Consider the following 20,279-nt stretch of genomic DNA (forward strand, 5'->3'; position numbering starts at 1 on the left):
ATGTGCTTTTAACTGTAGTTTCATCTGATAACACACCAAGGATCAAAACTCTGCTGTTCTTATTGTGGCTCAATTCCATAGATGACCTTGCATTTACCCAAACAAGACAGCGCTTCGTAATAATATTAATATTACCAAATACATTATTTTAAGGCAGATTCGCACAGCAGCTTCCCACAAACAGCGGTGGCTTTAGCGACCAAATTATTATTAAATATATTTTTTTGAAGGGATTATTACCCCTGGCGTGTGTAAACAGAGGATTGTGGAGCAAGGAAACTTGCCTAAGGTTTTGCCCTGTCTGGGAACTGAACCTGGGTCGTCTCGCTTGCGAGGCGAGTGCTCTAACCATTGAGCTACAGGACTCCACAATCCAACAATTTGTGTGTTCAGCAAAGGACAGGCTGATTAATTGACCTATTACAACTCTTCAGAAAACAGAATGGTTTATTGTTGCTATTGGTATAAGTACTTTGACTGGTAACTACAGAAAATATAGCATTCACTGATCACTTAGTCTTTACTGATGTAGTCGACTTGCACTTTCATAATAATATTTTATGTTATTTCTAAGAACTGTAGCAGCCTTCATTGTTCTCTGTTGTTAATCATCCCCAAACGTCTGTTCTTGTAAGTGTGTGAAGGTGTGTGACTGAGCAGCGACTTGTGCTGCCAGAGCCTGGGTGAAGCTGATGCTCGCTGGGCTGTGCAGTCCTGCTAACCTCTCTTTAACTGCTGTTTGCTGCTCCTCAGACAGCACTGTTTGCCAATTTTCCTCTTCATTGAGAGCACCATGATCAATGTCCATCGTCTCTAAACAATAACCTGAATTGCCATCCACCTCGCTGCCCTGCTCAGCTTCACTTAAGTTTGTGTCTTTGCTTTCCCCGGTTAAATACACATCAATGTTCTTGGCTTCGATCGTTTTGCAGCAAGCTTTACAATCCCCGGAGGTGTCCGGTTTGGGGCCATGTGCCTGTTGTGGGCTGCCTTCACATTCCTTGCGTTCCTGCTCACTTGCACCCATGTCCTGAAGATTTTCAGGACTCGCAGCTTGTTCCACTACAGCTGGAGGTGACATGGTCTTCAGTGCAGCTGGTAGAAACAGTAATGTTACACGGGTTACATTGTGTGTCTTGTGCAATTTAAAAGTGGGGAAAGGAGGGGGCAAGGCGGAGCGATTGGGGGAGAGAATTCCAAAGTCCAAAAGACACAAAATTAATTTTTACAAAATCTATTCATGATTGTGCAAGTCAAACAATGTCAAACGGGAGCTTCAAGCAGAAAGGATATTTTTGCGGATTTCACCAAACAAACCAGAGGCTGTATGAGAACAGGTGGCAAATACAATCTCAAGGATGTGAGAGCTCTCTGTAAACACATTCCCTGGCAGTGACTGCTATGTATTGAGCATGTGTGCGCACACACACACAACACATGTACAATATCATCAATGTATGTTTACTCAATTGCCTTATACAGAGAATATCTACAATATGTTCTGAGGTAGATAAGAGTAAATGGGCTGAATTCCATAACAGGAATGTTTGAATATGCTGTTTATTCCATGCTTTCTGATGTGCTTTAGGAAGCTCTCTGCCTCAGGATTTTTGGTACATTGAGGATTAAACAATGGCTGCTTCTGCCTTTCTCTCTGTGTCTCTCTGTGTCTCTCTGTTTTTCTTTCATCCATAATGATGTGGAAATACTTCCAAAAAATTGACTCATTTCGTTGAACTCCATTACTTCAATGAAAGGAGCTGAATTTAGATCAGTGTTTATTAATTTGCCACTTTCCGCCATTGTTCCAGTGTGATGCTATTTTGTTGACAATATCTGCTACTAGTAGAGAGTTGATTGGAACATAAGAATTTGAAAGGAAGACCAAGGTCCATCCAGTTGGCCTTACACCATCCTGGCAGTCGCTTGCACATGTTGTGTTCCAAACTCTATACTGTATCCCCAGATATTATTTCCGAACAGAAATCTATCGCAATTGTTCTTGAAATAATCAACACTTTCTGCTTCCACTGTCCCCCTAAAGAGCCTGTTCCATACATTTACTACTCGCTCACTGAAGTAGTGTTTCCACAGATTTGTTTAGAATTTACCCATCAAACGCAGGCCGTGTCCTCTGGTTCTTCTGTTCAGTACAAAATAAAACAGCTTCTCATTATCTATTCCCTTTAGAATCTTAAGGACAGCAATCATATCGCTGTTTGATCCCTGTTTATTGATCCTCAATCGGTTGTTGACGTATTTATCCAGTTCTTTACTGAACTATTGCTTTGCAGCTATTGTTTATGGTTTTACTACCCAATATTTCAAAATAAGATGCATTTTCTTTGATATTTTTTCGGTTCATTTTAGGTGAGGTGACCTATCTGGGGTGCTTCATTTTCAGAGCTCTCTAGATGTGGTTTAATCTCATCAGGAGGCGGTTATCTATTTCCTGTATTTATTTCCGTTTCTGGGTTGTTTCTGGTGCTTTCCATTATTTATGGTGAGATTGTTCCCCTCTATGTTTCATGCACCTGCTGATCTGTTCCCAGCCACTGTCCATACAGTGGAGTCCTGTAGCTCAGTGGTTAGAGCACTCGCCTCGCAAGTAAGAGGACTTGGGTTTGATTCCAGGACAGGGCAAAACCTTAGGCAAGTTTCTTTACTCCCCACACACATTTCTGTTTACCTAGCAATAAGTAGGAACCCGGTTGTTAGTCGATTGATAGTTCGCTTTCCGGGGGTAATAATCCCTCCACAAAAAACGAAGGAAACTTGCCTAAGGTTTTTCCTGGCCCAGGAATCAAACCCGGGTCCTCTTGCTTGCGAGGCATGTACAGATAACAGTTGCTATGGGACTATCAAGTAAACTATCAAATGACAATCTGAAGGCAACAGTTTCATGGAAATCTAATAAGAATCCGAGGGAAATGTGAGGCAATGAGTCAAAACATCCTTGAGGTATTAATTTCCCCACAGCACTGAAGACAGGGATATATGAGAAACTCAATCCCACATGTATAATCCGCAGCACAGCTGAGCAAGGCTAACTACTGCTCCTAAACGATTGAAATGAGAAAACTATTCACAAGTCCAATGGAAGCACAGCTTCTCTGAAGCAATACCATAAAAGCACAAATTCAAATACAGTATTATATGACATTTGGAATTTAGGGTGTTTTAAAATGAATGTATGAATGAATGTATTTCAATCGCGAACAACAGGCTTGATTATAACACTCCAACTGAGTAAATTAAGGCAATGTATAGCGCCTTATCACGTTGATTATAGCGCCTTACCACGTTGTTCGGACATCTCAAAATACTGTGAAGTAAATTGACGGTTTATTTTGTGGGCGAACGTTTCCACATGTACTGAACCTCTCACCAGCAATATGGCCCTCACCGTGGTCATTGAAAAGTAGTTGTTTCCACTTCTGTCTCTCGAGCTCAGAGGCCTTGAATCCCAACACGTTTTTCAGTTCGTGAAGCATCCTTCTAGATTCCTCCCTTTCCTGCTTTTCCTTTTCTCTCTCCTCTGGCGACAGGTAGTCAAAAGTATCCCGTCGGAACTCTCCATCCGAGTCAGATTCTTCCACATAGGCTTCGAGTTCCTGCAGACAAATACAATTCAACAAAAGCCTATGCTGACAGATTCATATAGCGGTTAAGCCCAATGGTTAGTCGTTTGGCTAAATACATATTACAATTCAGCTTAATAGCTTGTTAATAGTACAGTAAACCTCACAAGTCGTACCAGTTGAGACCATACATTTAGTATTACTTATGCAAAGTATGAGTTATGTCAGACTTGCACAGAATTGTATAGAATGAAAAATGTGCAGGGCTAATGGGTAAGAGTGGAGAAGTGGGGACTAGTTGGTAGCTCTTTCAAGAGCCGTCACAGGAACGATGGGCTGAATGGCCTCCTTCAATGCTGTAAGATTCTATGATTATAAACTCTTGAATGTGACTTGGGCAGATGAACCACTTAGGCAACTATACAATTTGCACAGATGAGACTTATCTGAGGTTTACTGTAGTTAAATTGCTGGAAAAAAACTACTGAATGAATTGGCCAAAGATGAATCACAAATGTATACAAATCTGAAACAAAAAAGATTTTTGTTTATTTTGAATATTCTAAACATCGGGTTCCTACCAAGAGATGCTGGGGACTCCAGACTGTGGTGAGTTAACATGGCTGCCTCTGGTTTCCTCACCTCCTTCACTTCCTGCGAGCCAAACTAAAGATTTGGGAAGTCCCGAGGTTCAATCTCCACAATTTGTGCTCAATGGGCGTCTAAAATGTGCCTCAACACTGTGTTGTGTGTTTGGGAGAGACAAATTAGCTGCAGTTCACACTCCTGATTGCATTCCAGTGACCCTCAATTGAACAATGGCCAACGAGCCTTGTGTGGATATCAGATGAGCACATGACAGCTGTGATGTCCATCACAGTCAAACATCCTGTTGACACTCAATGTCCCGTTCACACATGAAAAACAGCCACTTGGATTATGTACTAGACAGCAGGGGGCACCCATGGAATTATAGAATCATTATTATAACCCAGAAGGAGGCCATTCGGTCCATTGGGCTCTTTAAAAGAGCTACCCAATCAGTCCCACTCCCCGCTCTTTCCCCATATCCTTGCAATTCACACCTCTGGATTATTGTTATTATTACATCATGGAATCAGTTCCGGGGTTAGGATCCGTGTTAGTGTAAACGTGCTCTTACCTGCTCTTCAGGAACCGGATCCCGGTTCTCTATCTGTACAAGAGGTATTGCTGGGGGATTCCAAACCGGGAGCAAATTATCGTCTTCTGCCTCAAGTCTCCCTGCAACACCAGACAGGCTCCAAATAAAAAAATAATTACAGTGCTATCCATCCTTGCATTTGATATAGCGCCTTAACATGTCTTCGAGACATCTCAAAGCGCTTCACAGAATATACTGTAAAAATGAATTGACTGTATATTTTGTGGGCGAAACGCAGCAGCCAATTGCGCACAACAGTGTCCTACACACAGTCGTGGATTGAGTAATCAAATTTTTTTTTTTAAGGGATTATTACCCCCAGAAAGCAATCTGCCAATCGAGTAACAACTAACAATCGGCTTTCTACTTACTGCTAGATTTCACTATTGCTACCAGGTTTCGCCCACAAGCAATTCACTTTACAGCATATTCTGTGAAGTGCTTTGAGACGTCTCAAAGATGTGATAAGGCGCCATATCAAATGCAAGGATTATTATTATTATTAAGACAGAGGGAACCTAAATTAATAACACAATCAGAAAAATGGGATGATGATCTGGAAACAGATAAGAAACTGGTTAATTTGGATAACGTTTCAAGAATGATGATGACTGCCCCAGATTTGTAATAAATTGCCAGTAAAGAGCCCAGGAAACCAAAGAAAAAGAATAAAGGCCTTAGTGTGTTGGGGACAAAAGGGAAACTGAATTTCTCCTTCAGCCAAGTATGTTTTTAGTGGACACCAAACATGGAGTTCAAATGAAACAAAGACCAGAGTGTGTGCAGAGGAAATGGGGCACTTGGAGTCTGTACTGCACAGAGCTGGCTGTGAATGGACTTTCAAAAGGAACACATTTTGCGGGTAAATATTTCATTTAGTATTCTGGAAACACTGTGATTCTATAACTGCTGTGCGCAATTGGCTGCCGCTTTTCGCCCACAAATATATAGTCAATTGTGCACAGCAGTAATTGCGCACTACTGTGTGAAATTAGTCAATTCAGTTTACAGTATATTCTGTGAAGCGCTTTGAGACATCTCGACGACGTGATAATAAGGCGCTGTATCAAATGCAAGTATTAATATTATGTAAAGGTGCATGTAAAAGAACTAATAACAATAACATTTTCACAACTAGGAGTCCAAAATGCTGTCAGCTAGAATAAATCAGTTATCATGTTGGGTGAAAAGGAACAAGTAGAAGTCAAGCTTAAACCAAAAGCAAAGCAGGATCGTTAGTGCTGGTATACAGCACTGATCCTCTCTGTTGAGCCTGATTTTCTAACAACAAGTCTACTTGTCCATTATCTTTCAGCACAGACTTGCCCTTTCTTACAGTTTCCTCTTAATAGTACTTTTACTGCCATTTCCTTGAAAGACTTGCACAGAGAATGTCTGGGGAAATGGGTGGCCTTTCACCTCTGGGACCTGGGTTCAGACTGACAGGATGACAGGCTCCAGTCTGACAGCTCCAAGACTCTTAAGTGAGGTTTGCCAGTCTCAACCCAGTGATTAGCATGAATCCCTCACACCCCAGCACTGCCTGGCGTTTGTCTCTCACTCAAGACACGTATTAGGGATGCAATCACTGGCCTAATAGATGACTCACTGATCCGATAAGTCAGGGGTGGTCCAACCCTTTGGCTACTGAGGGCCGGATGCCCTATTTGAGAAGCATCCATGGGACGTATAAGCAATATTTTTGTGTTTATCTTACAGAAACATAACAACATTTACGGGTTATGGAGGGAGCGGGTGGGCCATATGAAATGGAAGGAGGGGGAAAGGGTCAGATGAGGCCCGTGGGATGCCAGTTGAACCATCCTGGTCTAGGTTATGACATCAAGTTCCGACTTGGGGCTTGAATCTAGTGGCCCAGAGGTGACAGTATTACCAACAGGAGCCAAGAGGACAAACAATTTACTGCACTCTGGGATTTTTTCCTTCTTTGAATACCTTTGTTATCAGTAGACTTGTGTCCAAGTTTATCCACCTGAGTGGTTGCATCTTCCCAGCAGCTTATGGTTCCGTGCATGTGCGGTTGGATCAATTTGAGCTTCTGTTTGAGAGCATGGCACAGTTCTGATGTAATTTCCTGCTGTTCTCCGGATCCTATGAACCTTTCCAGATCATCTTCTAAAGCAATAACCCTGTATCAAACGAACAGTTAGTCATTATCGGTGTCATTTTCTATAACGTTATAATTCTCAAAATAGGTTAGAATAGATGAATTATAATAAAGCAATAATCCTTGCATTTGATAAAGCGCCTTATCACGTCGTTGAGACCTCTCAAAGCGCTTCACAGAATATATTGTAAAGTGAAGTGACTGTGTATTTTGTGGGTGGAATGTGGCAGCCAATTGCGCACAGCAGCGTCTGTCCCACAAACAGTTGTGGATTGAACAAAGGTAATCAACTTGCATTCTCCTCACGCAGGGTAGTGTCCCAGAGCGCTTCAAGCACTTGTTGAAGCAGGAGTTAGCACGTTCAGGACAGGAGAAATTCATCCACAGCTTTTGTTAATATCGAATGATTGTGAGATTGTATTGTGAATGTAAATAAAAAGCATAGAATTGATGTTTTATAGTGTAGATCCATTATTGTGTAACCTCTCTAAGTGGAAATAGAGTGGTACAGTGCTTAATAACTAACAGAATGTTGATGTTACGTGCATAAACTTACTGATTTAGCAGTGCTTTAAGGTGGAGATGTAGGCTACGCACTGAAGCATACATGTTGTTCAGCTCTCGGGAGTGTGTCTGTTTCTTGGTCCTGGATGACGTTGCTAAGTTACCGCGTTGCTGAATCTCAAAGTACCGATGGAACTCATAGCTGCGTTTCAACTCTTCAAGGCAGCGAGTGAGAACAGGAGGTAAATCGTGGACTATGTCTGACACTGTATGATGCGAAAAGTGTTCTGGAAGAATATGAGGCTTATGTGCAATCTGCGCTGGAGACAGCAGTAACGCCAGGCGTCTGAAACATTCTGAATTTTGACCAATCCAAAGTTGAAAGAGTACCTGAGCATGATGATAACAAATAATAATCCTTGTATGTGATATAGCGCCTTATGTTGTTAAGACATCTCAAAATGCTTCACAGAATACAATGTAAAGTGAATTGACTGTACGCACAGCAGTGGCCCACAAACAGTCGTGGATTGAATGACCAAATTATTATTTTTGACGGGATTATTGCCCCCAGGAAAATGATCAACCAATAGATCTTTAAAAGTGGGTATACAGGAAGAAAAGGCCCAAAAAGAGGGGATCTAATACAGGTTTTCAAAATTCCTAAAGGATTTGAAAAAAGAGATAGGAAAAGATTATTTCAGTCTGCTTAGAAGATCGGTAACAATGATTAACAAGCAGAGGTTGATCACAGAAATATTTAAAGGGGGACGTTAGTAGAAACGTTTTCACACTGTGGTTTGCCAAAGTATGAATGCTTTACCACAAGCGGCTAACCACAACAGTCAAAAGAGAATTGGTCAGAAATGTACAGGATATAAAAGGCTACAGGAGAAAGAGCAGTTACTATAAGTAATTTAAACAATTTAAGATAATCAACTATAATAATCATCCTTGCATTTGTCAAAGCGCTTCACAGAATGTACTGTAAAGTGAATTGACTGTGTATTTTGTGGGCAAAATATGGGAACCAATCGCGCACAGGATTGTCCCACAAGCAATTGTGGATTGAGTGATGAAATTATAATTATTTTTTAATAAGATTTTTTTAATAATACTTGTTTCTATGTATTTCACTTGATTGTTAAATAACAACTTGCATTGATATAGAGCCACTCATGCAGGGTAGCGTCCCAACGTGTGCTGACCAAATACACATAACCCCTTCCCCACCTTATACAACAGCAAATTACATTTGTATAGCACCTTTCACATTACTCACACCTTCAAAACCTGGAGACTGTAGCCGTCAGTCAGCTCCTGAACCTCCTCATCAGTCACAGGTTCCTCGCACAATCCCATGCCCAGCTCTTTCAATGGGATTGTAGACAAATAATTGGTCACGTTATCAATTTCGGAGTTCAGTGGATAGGTGTTCTGACTGTTAAGGTATCCTAACATAAAGTCATTCCTCCCTGTGCTCTCTCTGAACCATTTTGACGTGTTGCCAGATTTAAAATTAAACAAATCAAAGCAATGGTTCGACATGGCTCTGAAAGGTCTGATTTGTGTATTTTCTGGAAGACAAGTATAACAATAGAGTAATACACGTTAGGAAACTCAGACCCAAAATGTGACTGGCTTCTGTTTGAGGTTTGTGATATTTGTAAGTAACAACAAACACAGCAATCTGCTGATGTCAGTCACACAGCAAGACTGATGGCCTGTGAAAAAAATCCCAGTTAAAAGGATGCAACAAAGTAAACCGAAAGCTTTCAGTCTATAATTAGAAGCCATATCCCCTCGCATCACTGAGGCAAGAGAGAACGTGCAAGGAATTCTGGCAATTATATCAATTTGATAGGAAAGTGACTTTTAATGCAAAAAGTATCCAATTGATACTCAGTGACAGAGGATCAGATGGGCAGGTGATGCCTTTGTAATATAAGGATATGATTTCAGCATTTGGCAGGTAGTCATTCGAGATACTCGATAGGCAGCTCTTAATGACCGGTATACCGCTTTCCGAAGCCCAATCAGCTGCTGGCCTTGCTGTTGCCAAGAGCTTCCCAATTTATTGAGAGGAAACCCAGCAGTCACCCTGAAAAACCAACACAGGAACAACTTACACAATTGGACTGATCGCTCCGAAAGCTACGTACAATTAAAACTCAGCTAGGGATTTTATAATAATAATCCTTGCATTTGATATAGCGCCTAATCATGTCTTTGAGACGTCTCAATGCGCTTCACAGAATATACTGTAAGCTGGAGTGACTGTATAATTTGGGGGCGAAATTTCTTAAAATGGGGCAAAAGGCTGATCACAGATCATCAACTTAGAATTCAAATAATTATTACCAGAGTATGCCCCCGAAAGGCAAAGCTTTTGTAGCTTTTAAAGGGTATTTTACTGCACAGGAAACGTTGTTTTAAAATGTCCCCCAAAATAGTATAGACTTAGTTCTTTTTAAACAGAGTTATAAAGTGAGTAGACAAATACTGTGGCAAAAATCACCCCAAATATGAATGTGTTTGATAGTTTAAGACACAAAATTCAACAAATTTTACATTAAGGTTTAAAAACAGATACTGAGAAAAGACTAGTTAGTCAGTTCAGTACAATTGTCCCCGACTGGGTAAGTTTGATCGGCAATCTTAGTCGGCACATTTGGGAGTGAGGTCAGAGATTATCTCTCACACAGTACACAATCACATTGGCTGCCATGATGTCATTTATAACAATATATGTCTTCCAAGTTGTGGCTGAAGCACAAGTAAATGTTTTACAGGCACATCCAGCACTATATGTTGTTCATAGTAATTTAACATCAGTGGAAAATTCTAATCTGCCAGCGTGCAGCAGAAACAATATTACATAATAATAATCCTTGCATCTGATATAGCGCCTTACCATGTCATTGAGATGTCTCAAAGCGCTTCACAGGATATATTGTCAAATGGATTGACTGTATTTTGTGGGCAAAACGTGGCAGCCAGTTGCACACAGCAGTGTCCCACAAACAGTTGAGGATTCAGTGACTAATTTTTTTATATATAATAAATTTGTTAGCTTGCATTGCAGTAGATGCTGAAATAAGAGTTAATTTAGAGGAATGAACTCACATTGTGAATCCTCTAGAAATGACCTCGGTCTCCTGAATCTGCCGAAGTGTTTTTCGCACAAGGCTGGTGAACGCACAGCTATTTTCCACTATGTTTCCCAGAGAGACACTACACTTTCTCATGCATCTCTGCAACTTGGCGATTTTCCACAAGCTGAAGCTTCTGAAGACCATATAAAGAGCGAGACCAAACAAGCTCATTCCAAATGTGACCCAAGGGAAAGAGTCACTGAAGTTTGGGGTCACGACCAAGATGCTCACGATGGCAGCTAATACTGAAACATCCCTAGTATGCAAGAGGAAACACAAGTTTAGTATTCAACACTTCTCCCCAACACTGTAAGATGATCAAGATTGTGACGAGGAGAATGAACAGAAAGCTTTTGGAGGAACTTTCCCTCTCAGAGGGTTGTCAGGATAAGGAAATTATTTGATTAATGTCAATCACAGCAGAGTAAATTGGGACATTTAAAACACAAAAGAACAATAATATGCCAAGGAAGAATATTACAGGATTAGCATAAAGAATAGGTAATCAAGGTAATTATAATAATCTTTCCATTTGATACGGCGCCTTTGAGACTTGATAAGGCGTTGTATCAGAATATACTGTAAATTTAATTGACCGTATATTTTGTGGGCAAAATGCGGCAGCCAAACGCGCACAGCAGTGTCCCACAAACAGTCGTGGATTGAGTGACCCAATTTTTTAAAAACTGTTTTTTTAAAAAAGGGTTTATTCCCCCTGGAAAAGAGATCTGCCAATCACCTAACAACTGGGCTCCACTTACTGCGAGGTAAACAGAGGCGTGTGGAGAAGGAAACTTGCCTAAGATTAGAATAGATTGGAAAAGATATTTGAAAACATTAGTCGAACTACTCCTACTCTGTCATACAATTCTATAGATCTATAATCAGAACAACCATCATAAATGTATTTTTTGAGAGGGGGGGGGGGGGGGAACTAACGTAAGCAAGGTCTCCTTGGGGCTGAGCTAGCTTCACGATGACGTACTTGGCAATGGAACGTCAAAATCGAGTCTTTCCTCTGTGGCAGTCTCGGAAGTGTTTCCTAAGCCAGGCGGGTGTGAAACAGTCCTCCAAAGCACTGCTGATGACAAACCAGTCAACTTGGCTTGTCGTCAGAACTTGGGAGGGGCAGACAGGGAGCAAGCAGGGATTCTTCCCACTCAGCTTCTGTTGACCTTCCAAGTCATAGCTCTAACCAGGAATGGTAGGCTTAGCTGGACAAGCAGTGGGAAGCTTGCCAGAGAGCTCTCAATGGCTTTAGCTAGTTAGGTGATGGGTGTGCAGTGCCTGGAAAAGTGTGACCCCGCTTGAGACAGCACCATCAGCAGAGGAGAAACAATTTGTACAAAATAATTCCCACAGCAGAATTCCCCTCACTGTTATAAACTTGATATTCTTCTAACAACAGTAATGTGGGCACTTCAATGTCTTCCGTTTCCCAGTGTGCTTTAACAAAGGGTAGCTAGCACTGAGCACAGGATAGACACTTCCCAGATAGGGAGGACAAATGAAGCCATCAGACAATGACCCCACCCGACCCCAGTCTGTTTTCATGAGAAGATACTCTCAGTTTTACACAGTGTTGTCAACTTCATGGAGATGAATTGCCCCACAGGCCAATCTGATGCAATAATAATAATCCTTGCATTTGATATAGCGTCTCATCACGTCTTCCACATGCCTCAAAGAGCTTAACAGGATATACTGTAAAGTGAATTGACTGTATATTTTGTGGGCGAAACGTACCAAATATTAGGAGTTACTGGCAAGCATTGGCTTGGCGGGCGGCCATTTTGCTGTTGCTGAGCCTGTGCTGACTGCAGGACGCTGGGGTCAAGGAGCTCAATCAGCTCCACATCCTCCCGCAGAAGCACTTCCTGTTGCAGGATGGTGTGTAGAGAGCACAGTCGAAACCCAATATCCTTGTTAATCAGACAAGGGAATAACGTACAATATTACTATTCCTGTAAACCACATACAGGATGTCAAACATGCAAGCAAAACACTTTTGAGTCCATCAACGTATTTCTTTACATCCTTAGAACTTTTTGAAGTACAACATACACCAAAGGATTAATGATAATAATCCTTGCATTTGATATAGTACCTTATCAGGTCTTCGAGACGTCTCAAAAGTATACTGTAAAGTGAATTGACTATGTTTCGTGGGCGAAATGCGGCAGCAGCCAATTGTGCACAGTACTGTCCCACAAACAGTCGTGGATTCACTGACCAAATTTAGTCAATTTAGATTTAGTAAACAAATGTACACCTTAAGCAAAAACTTACCAGAAATTCCAAATCATTCTTGATTTTGGATCCAGTAAACGGATTGCACCTTTGACAAACATCAGCAATCTTCAATAAAAAGCTCCTCTATATGAAAAGAAACACAAGAAACAAAAAAATCAAATAGTAAATAATGTAAAAGGCTAAATGTGTTATAACAATCACAGATGGTTTAAAATACATTTCTAGTATACTTCAATGGCATCTTCAAGTTATCAGAAGCAACTGGATCCTAAAATAATAATAATCCTTGCACTGATATAGCACCTTATCACGTCATTGAGACGTCTCAAAGAGCTTCACAGAATTTACCTAAAAGTGAATTGATTGTATATTTTGTGGGCGAAACGTGACAGCCAATTGAATGCATTAAGTGCTTTAATTCCTATTGGGTTGAGGTCTGCTCCCCACAATGGTAAGTGCTAAAGAGACATATACCATTTTAAACTTGTTGACCATTTAAAAGAGCCAGCTATCTCGTATTACTGACAAGCAGATTCATTGTTACTGAGCAGGGAATCACCGAGAGGCATCTCAAATAGAGCTCTCCTGAATCTGATACCATCCTTGTTCATAGATAGGGTTGAGCCAATATTTAATTTATACACTTATGTTTAAGAGCTCTAAGGCGCCACTCCACATCAAGGACACTATAAATACAAAGCAATGCAAATGCCTTTTATGTAATCTGAAATCATTTTTGTTTTTGTCATTGCGTATCTCTTGGCAAGCTGTCTCAAGTTACAAACAAAAACAAGGAATGCTCCCACGATATCCAACCCAAACATTTTGATTAATCTTATACTTAACACATGATTAACCCCATTAAAGAACTACACAGATGTGACATTGAAGCTTGACCAGAATGCTAAGTGCACGAGCAATGGTAAAAGTGGTAATCTCTATTTAGTGTGGAAGCCGGTGGCGTATTGGTTAGAGCATTTGCCTCACAAGCAAGAGAACCCGGGTTTGATTCCTGGGCAAGGCGAAATGTTGGGAAAGTTTCTTTACTTCATACGCCTCTGTTTACCTAGCAGTAAGTAGGAACCCAGGTGTTAGTCGATTGGTGGATCGCTTTTCCGGGATTAATAATCCCTTATAACAAATTTAAATAATAATAATTTGGTCACTGAATCCATGACTGTTTGTGGGACACTGCTGTGTGCAAGTGGCTGCTGAGTTTTGCCCACAAAATATACAGTCAATTCACTTTACACACAATTCAATTCTGTGAAGACACTTTGAAACGTCACAACAAAGTAATAAGGCACTATAAATGCAAATATCATTATTATTATTACAGAAAATGCTACGCTTGTTATGTAATAAAGGTTGGTATCACAAGAATGAATCCAGTAAACAGATCAGGATATGCGAGTGCTCCACAGTAGAACAGGAATTCGGCCCCATAACATCCCAGAAAGAGAGCCAGTTACAGCCGTGTAGCTTTGGGAAGGGAGGAAGGAATTCGGTGAAAATCAGGTGCTTCCTCTTGCCTGGGTAGCTCTCACGCAAACACCTCCCTCCAGCAACTTACACAGCAGCACTAACTGACTTGCAGAGTATTGACTGACTTGCCCTGTTGCATGGTGTCATAGGAATGATAAGCTGCCAATTGAAGCCTTACCAAATGCCACCCACATCACCACTTAAACAAATGATTTTCACTTCTAGTTATTATACAAATATAGTCTTCTAATTTTCAATCAGTCCTGCCCTTAATATCCACAATTGCACATCACTTCACTTATTAGGCAGTCTAACTCTTTTAAACTTTTGAAACTGTTCCAATTTCCTTAATTTTCAATAATGTGAAAAATTACCATTGGCACATAGAAAATGACCGATCTAAAAGAGAATTTAGGAGGAATTACTTCACACAGAAGGTAAGAGTGAAAAATGGTCCCTCAATCCATGACTGTTTGTGGCACACTGCTGTGGGCAATTGGCTGCCACGTTTCCCACACCAAATACACGGTCAATTCACTTTACAGTATATTTGTGAAGTGCTTTGAGACGTCTCAAATAGTAACTTGACCAAATTAGCTTGACCTTGCCCAACAGGCATGATTAGATTCAACCTATATGTCATCACATTCACTAGATTGTTCACCCTTTCAAGGTCACAACAATAATCTTGGACCAAAGTGAACAAGCAATTCGCACGCACTATTTCTTTGTTTCCCAAGAAAGTTATTCTAAATAAAAGAATATGGAGATCGCAAGTAAATTTTTGATTAAATGTTATAATGTTGGATCAGAAAAATTATGACTATTGACAATTACATTGTTAATAAACAAAATGATGAACAATCAAATGTGTTTAATAGCAGCTCATTTGAATAGCTCGTCAGGAAAATTTGACAAAGGATTTCAATGCCTGAACATATTGAACAACAACAACTTGCACCTACATAGTGCCCTTCACTTGGGGTAGTGACGCAGAGTGCTCTAATGGAACATAATAATCCTTGCATTTGATACAGCACCTTATCACATTGTTTGGACATCTCAAAGCTCTTCACAGAATATACTGTAAAGTGAATTGACTGCGTATGTTGTGGGTGAAACGATGCAGCCAATTGCTAACAGCAGTGTCCCACAAGCAGTCGTGGATTGAGTGACCAGATTTTTTTTTTAAGGGAATATTACCCCCGGAAAGTGACTACTAATCAGGTTCCTATTTACTGCTAAGTAAACAGAGGAGCGTGGAATAAGGAAACTTGCCTAAGGTTTCGCGCTGTCCGGGAATTGAACCCGAGTTCGCTCGCTTGTGAGGTGAGTGTTCTAACCAATAATAATAATAATCCTTGCATTTGATGTAGCGCTTTTTCACGTCTTCTCGACGTCTCAAAGCGCCTCACAGAATACACTGTAAAGTGAATTGATCGTATATTTGTGCGCGAAACGCAGCAGCCAATTGCGCACAGTAATGTCCCACAAACAGTCGTGGATTGAAAATGACCAATTTATCATTGTTTTTTGTTTGGGAGGAAATATTATCAGGCGTGTGGAATAAGGAAACTTGCCCAAGGTTTCGCCCTGTCTGGAATTGAACCCAGGTGTCTCACTTGCAAGGTGACCATTGAGCTACAGGACTCTATAAAATTTCCCTTAGAACAGAGGTGTAATGTACAGTTCATTTTGATAGATGCTAATTAAAAGGCGATTTAAAAAACTGTTTCTTTAATATTAGGACAGAGCGGAGTCCTCAAGATGTTTGTTTTGGACAGGACCTGCTTTCTCACTGTACGGCCTCGCTCTAAAGACTCACTTTTGGTGTGGTGTGGAAATCCTGTTCATTTGGGCCCTCCTTTGACGCACATTCTTCTGCCTCCCTTGACAAAGTTGGACATGTTTCAAAGTCGGTGTGTCCCACATCCTGCAAGTACTGGTACAGTGGAGAGTTCTAACAAAAGGCCAAAAGATGAAGCATTAAGACAACTAGTGCAACACAACAGAAAATATCAAATAGTCCACAAAACTTACATTTCACTTTATATTTAAATTAAGTATATTCCGCAAAACTCTTTGAGATAATAATAATAATAATAATCCTTGCATTTGATATAGCGCTTTTCACGTCGGGAGGACGTCCCAAAGCGCTTCACAGAACACACTGTAAAGTGAATTGACTGTATATTTGTGGGCGAACGCGGCAGCCAATTGCGCACAGCAATGTCCCACAAACAGTCATAGATTGAAAATGACCAATTTATTATTGTTTTTGGTTTTGGAGGGATTATTATTAGGCTCTGTGTGGAGTAAGGAAACTTGCCCAAGGTTTCGCCCTCTGCCTGGAATTGAACTCAGGTCTCTCACTTGCAAAGCGAGTGCTCTAACCACTGAGCTGCAGGACTCCACAAATTGAGATGTCTCAATGACCTGATAAGGCGCTATATCAAATGCAAGGCTCATTATTATCCTTTTCTTTATCCAATGACTACTACAGAGATGTATGTATGTGGATGTCAAATAAGTAAAAAGTTGAGTAGAATGGCCCATTGGAATTCACAATCCCCCAAATTTAGGCTCACTGGGAGCTGATGCTGGCTCGACAGCGACTTAGGACGTCCTCCCAACTTGAGAGGCGCTATACACATGTAATTTGTTGTGGTTGATTATAGGCCAAATAACTCCTTCTGCAGTATAAATTTCTGTGATACAATCTACAATACAATTGCAGAATGTCACAGGTGTGTCCCTGAAGTCCCTCTTTCACTCATAAATATACACAGATTTTCAAACAAATGTCATAGGGAGTAGAAAACTTGATTGTTTTTTGCTGCGTCTTGCTCAGTTTAGAACAACTAGGTATTGTAGACAGACTGGTGAATCTATGTGACTTTCCCGTTTGCAACTTTTTATACTACAATGATTGACGCCATTGCCTAACTCAGGCATTGGGAGGACTAATGGAGTGACTGATTTACTTTAAGTTCAATAGATAGAATTTTCTTTGAATGCTACACTCCTGATTATTCATTTACTTTTAGCGTCATCACCTTGCAACGATCATGATCTTTGTTAATTTAATCGTAGGTCTCCACTGCTGCCTCTCTGTAACCAGATATTAGGTGTCCAGTAAAGGCCTGGAGCACTCAAATTCCCGACTGCTCAATTTTCTTACCACCCAACGGGGAAATGCTTCACATTTATCTGGCAACTTTCCCAACAGCCTGTCACAGAGTCTAGAATTCACTATGAGAGCTGTCACCAGTGTGAACTACTAACAATGCTGCTAAATTATGGAACTACTTCAAAGAAAAATGCCCTGCAACACTGGAACTTCCAGTGCCAAGGAATTCACCCTATTAACACTGAGGTTTCAACTGGTGGCAACACTCAAACAATACTTCTGCACAATCTTTGCAGTATACAGGATATACTGTAAAGTGTAGTGACTGTATTTTGGGGGCAAAATCTTTAATATCCACCTGAACAGGCACAGGTGGGATCCTGGCTGTAACATTCTTACCGAAGGAAGGCCCTCTGATAACTCTACAAATAGTGGAGTTTGAGACTTTGAACTCAAGTAAATGATCAGTCGAGACTTTGAACTCAAGTAAATGACATGACTTATAAAATTTGATAAAATCCAGTAACTAAGAAACCACAGAAGATAAACGCTGATTACTCCTGCAGACCATAAATTGACAAGGTCTAGTTTGCGGATCATTTTGGCTGACGTACCTTTCCTTACAGCTTGCATGTTGTGATTTCACTCACCTATGGAGCTGGAAAAATAAGGATCCAGCTGTATCAACAAATCTTATAAATTCAGCTTTCACACCATTATTGGTATGAGCTGGCAGCCAACACTACTGTAAATAAACATAGAAATTAATCTGACCAAATGACAAATCAAAGCAGTTTTTTTTGTAAGTTTTACTGTGGCTTTTGGGCCATTGACCTAATTTTCCCTGAGCTGAATCTTTTTGAGGAGTGAATCTACTGACATATAAAAATACTTGCATTTGATATAGTGCCTTTTCACATCTTCGAGACATCTCAAAGCACTTCACATAATACACTCACTGTAAAGTGAATTGAGTGTGTATTTTATGGGCGAATCTATGGGCATGTCAACATATGTGTGAGCCTAAGCAATAACTGCTAGTACACTCTTCAACCATGAACATATAACTTATAATAATGCTTGTGTTTGATACAGTGCCTAAAACGGCAAAACATCTCAATGTGTTTACAGTAATAATAATCCTTGCATTTGATATAGCGCTTTTCACGTCGGGAGGACGTCCCAAAGCGCTTCACAGAACACACTGTAAAGTGAATTGACTGTATATTTGTGGGCGAACGCGGCAGCCAATTGCGCACAGCAATGTCCCACAAACAGTCGTAGATTGAAAATGACCAATTTATTATTGTTTTTGGTTTTGGAGGATTATTATTAGGCTCTGTGTGGAGTAAGGAAACTTGCCCGAGGTTTCGCCCTCTGCCTGGAATTGAACTCAGGTCTCTCACTTGCAAAGCGAGTGCTCTAACCACTGAGCTACAGGACTCCAAGTAATTAAAGTATTACAGTATTAAGCATAGTGACTGTATTTGTAAGAAACATGGCAGCCAATTTGTCCAATTTGTCAACCAGAAATGTCCAAAATCAACAAGTAGTTGAACGATTCATTTCTTTGCATGACTGTTGGCCAAAACACTAGGAGAAACTTTTCTTTTCAAATAGTATTAGGGGTTCAATAACATCAACCTGAAAACAGACAGACAGGATCTCAGTTTAAAGTCTCATCCAAAACACAGCACTCTTCCCTCCCCCCACTGCTGCACTGGAGTGTCAGCCTGGATTATGAACTGCAGTTCCCAACATGGGTCATGGAACGCATCAGTCGAATTATAATATCATACAAATTTACATTTATATAGCACCTTTCATGTCGGGAGGTGGTTCCAGGGCTCTTGACAGTACTGGCACTGGTCTTGGGATTCAATCCTATCCTCATTTAACATTTTTCAAACAAAGTCACTGAATACGAATCAAAAGCAGAAGCCCTGACAGAGCCCATGACCGCCCTCCCTCTTTAATGTGTGTTAATAAAAACTCATATTCTCATGCCTTAGAATCTTACATCGGCTTATGATTTTCAGGGGCAATAACTGCTCCAAAAGAAAACAAGAATAATGCGGTCACTCAATCTATGACCGTTTGTGGGGGACACTGCTGTGTACAATCGACTGCCGCGTTTCGCCCACAAAACACACAGTCACTACACTTCACAGTGCATTCCATGAAACCTTTTGAGCGGTCTGGACAAAGTGATCAGGCGCCGCGTCAAACCTACTCGTGTTGCTGTTTTCTTGTACATAAAATGCAAAGATTATTGTTGCTGTGGTGGAGCTGTGATTGATAGCTGCACGTGTGGCTCTCGGGCAATGTTTGGGAACCTCAGAGCGGTAGAAATATGGAGCAAATTATAAAACGTGGCAATAAAAAAGCGAAACAAACACAAAACCGCCGAGGCCTCCCCTCACCTCCAGGACCAGCTCCTCATCAAACACCTCACACATTGCTGCCCGCCATTGAGAGTGAAAGAGCAGGTGACCGGGGTGGCGCTGGGAATTCTGGGACCCGTAGTCGCTCCGCGCTGTTCATTCCTTCCGATCGGAGCGGGCAGTCACCGCCTCAATGAACTACATTTCCCGTCAGGCATCAGCCCGCCACCTTCCCTTCCGCGCGGCAGCGGCGCGTGAGAAGCACGTGACACTGCGTGGTTGACAAGGCGTTGGGGGCGACGCAAAGGGTCTGGCAGCTCGAGAAGGCGGGCGGGCGGGCGGGCGGTGGGGCGAGTGACGTACCGACGTGATTGACGGGAACGCAGATGCTGCGGGAGACGGGCAATGGAGTCGAGAGGCGCGCGAGGGAGGATGACGTAATGACGTGAGTGACAGGCGTATTGAGGGCTCTGGGT

The 20,279-nt window shown here is 41.2% G+C and overlaps 1 protein-coding gene across 1 annotated transcript; it reads right to left on the reverse strand.

Moving 5' to 3' along the window:
• Positions 1–429: 429 nt before the first annotated feature.
• vezt (vezatin, adherens junctions transmembrane protein) lies at positions 430–19,900 on the reverse strand. The gene is made up of 12 exons (XM_042335142.1): positions 19,843–19,900; positions 16,115–16,249; positions 12,841–12,927; positions 12,298–12,473; positions 10,523–10,807; positions 9,351–9,497; positions 8,681–8,828; positions 7,449–7,786; positions 6,721–6,914; positions 4,744–4,844; positions 3,407–3,614; positions 430–1,095 (listed from the first exon to the last, which is right to left on the reverse strand). The coding sequence occupies exons 1-12, from the start codon at positions 19,876–19,878 to the stop codon at positions 605–607; spliced, it is 2,346 nt and encodes a 781-aa protein (XP_042191076.1). The 5' UTR covers positions 19,879–19,900; the 3' UTR covers positions 430–604.
• Between the last annotated feature and the right edge of the window lie 379 nt (positions 19,901–20,279).

Source organism: Callorhinchus milii, unplaced genomic scaffold (genome assembly GCF_018977255.1).
Source record: "Callorhinchus milii isolate IMCB2004 unplaced genomic scaffold, IMCB_Cmil_1.0 Scaffold5, whole genome shotgun sequence".
NCBI lineage: Eukaryota > Metazoa > Chordata > Chondrichthyes > Chimaeriformes > Callorhinchidae > Callorhinchus > Callorhinchus milii.